The sequence below is a fragment of the Wallemia ichthyophaga genome, assembly GCF_000400465.1.
Source record: "Wallemia ichthyophaga EXF-994 unplaced genomic scaffold scaffold63, whole genome shotgun sequence".
In the NCBI taxonomy this organism is placed as follows: domain Eukaryota; kingdom Fungi; phylum Basidiomycota; class Wallemiomycetes; order Wallemiales; family Wallemiaceae; genus Wallemia; species Wallemia ichthyophaga.
In genome coordinates, this window is record NW_008806334.1 from 1 (window position 1) to 1,887 (window position 1,887).

The 1,887-nt window shown below is 44.4% G+C and overlaps 1 protein-coding gene across 1 annotated transcript; it reads right to left on the bottom strand.

Annotated features, from left to right (window-relative positions):
- Positions 1–1,059: 1,059 nt before the first annotated feature.
- J056_004101 (Allergen Asp f 7) lies at positions 1,060–1,469 on the bottom strand (the record flags this gene model as incomplete). Its single annotated transcript, XM_009272248.1, has 2 exons — positions 1,060–1,324; positions 1,372–1,469. 2 exons carry the CDS (start codon positions 1,467–1,469, stop codon positions 1,060–1,062), a joined length of 363 nt encoding a protein of 120 aa, XP_009270523.1.
- Between the last annotated feature and the right edge of the window lie 418 nt (positions 1,470–1,887).

The window sequence follows — 1,887 nt, forward strand, 5'->3', positions numbered from 1 at the left end:
ATCGTTGTTGCCCCTTGTGACCATTTGCAGGGTAGGTTTAGCAAAATAAATTCGATGGAGTTACTGTCGCTTATGAGCGCCTCCCAGCGTATCATCTGAACATTCAAACGCATCCGCTAACTCCCACTCGCCTGAGGTCATCATTGGTGTAGAGCCGAGTCACAAATTGAGTGATTTCTATATTCAACAGGGGAGTAAATATTAAGAGACAAACATAATAAATCTATAAACGCATCAGACCTGTCCATTAGTCCTCTTCATCCATCTATCGCACGTAATTTTCAGGCCGAGCGGAGAGAAGACAAGGACCGAGAAACGCAAGAAACGGGTATGAATAGGGTAAAATGACATCAGATGGTTTCAAGATATGCGAGAAATTTCTATTCCAAATTTAAAGCATTTACCGCGCAAATTATGTCCGTCTAGATGTCTTTGGATTTGTTTGGCGTCTGACTTTGTTGCGTATCTACGCTATACGAGTGAATTTTGACGCGTTCAGGATTTATGAAAATGTACCAAAAACACATGGGCCAAGAGATAAAACTGCCGACGATGAGGAGCTTAATAGAGTATTCCAGATGTGATGCGCAATTTATCAGTACTATCATGCTAAAAAGTAAAGAAAAGACTGCTATAATTGTAAAACATACTACGTGCTCAAATCGGTCCATAGTTGTAGAACTGCGTTGATGGCGGCTGTGAGGATTGGAGATGAGCTGGAGATAAATAGGAAGAATGAAATATTTCAGTTACGGTGATATACTTGGGATCTGCTGCCACATTACCATTGATATAGGCTTCGAGCACTAACGCGATGGCTAATTGGAAATACAAAGCCACAGCGAGTTTAATAGCACCTCAGCAACCCCATGCTATATTATATAATGCAATGAATGTGCTAATGAATGTGTCTGATAGTACAGATTGCTGTTTTGTTCTATAAATCTACAAATCTACAGCGGTACTCAATACCAAGTCACACCAGGTGATATAATCGTGAAAGTGCTCCAGGCAGTGCAGATATCAGGCTAGCTGATATCTACTTGGACTAGGGAAACCTTAGTTGTACCAGTAGGTGATTGGAAGGGTGCCTTGAGCAGCGTTACCAAGCTGGTTGAAGACAGATGGAGAGAGGTCCAAGCCGCCTGAACCACAGCCTGGGCAAGTGTCCTGTACGGTTGCGGTGGCAGTTTGGCCATTGTTCAAGTTCTGGATGGTGACTTGCTGGCCACAAAGACCTTGGTTCATGTCTGCTTGGGAGACAGCGACAATTGAGTCGCTGTCGTTGAGGTAGCTCCCACAGCTTCCACGGTTGCCGGTTGCACTGCATTTTTGTCAGTTGTAAGCACAAACATAGTGCACCTCACTCACGTGTAGTAGAAGGTGGCAGTGCCGGATCTCTTGAGTGGAGCAGCAGTGACTGAGGCAGCAGCTGCGACGATTGTAGCGAGAGCGAGTGTGAATTGCATCGTGTTCCTTTTTGTGTTTTTAAAGAGTGTCGAACCGGTCGATGTCTTGTCTTGAACTAAACTAAGTTGTTGAGGAAGCTAAAGAGTATATTAAACCTTTTATATGCTCTACATGAGACAGAAAGATTTGACCGCAGTTCAGCTCGTTCGAGACGCTGGCGTCATACTGTCAGTCTCAGGAACCACTTAAGCGAGGAGCCGGAGTGGCTGTTTCACAGAGAAAACCCGGGCCTGGAGTTGTAAGAAAGGGCGAATGACTGATAGTATTGCTAAATCTAGCACTTGCTGCACAAGTATGCCATCCTGTAGACGAAAAATCGGAAAGTCTCGTAAGGGTATTTGTCGTAGACATGGTCTTAGACCAATGACGTCAGCGCCATTATTGGGTTTTGATTCACCGTTAATAAGCTGTGCTGGG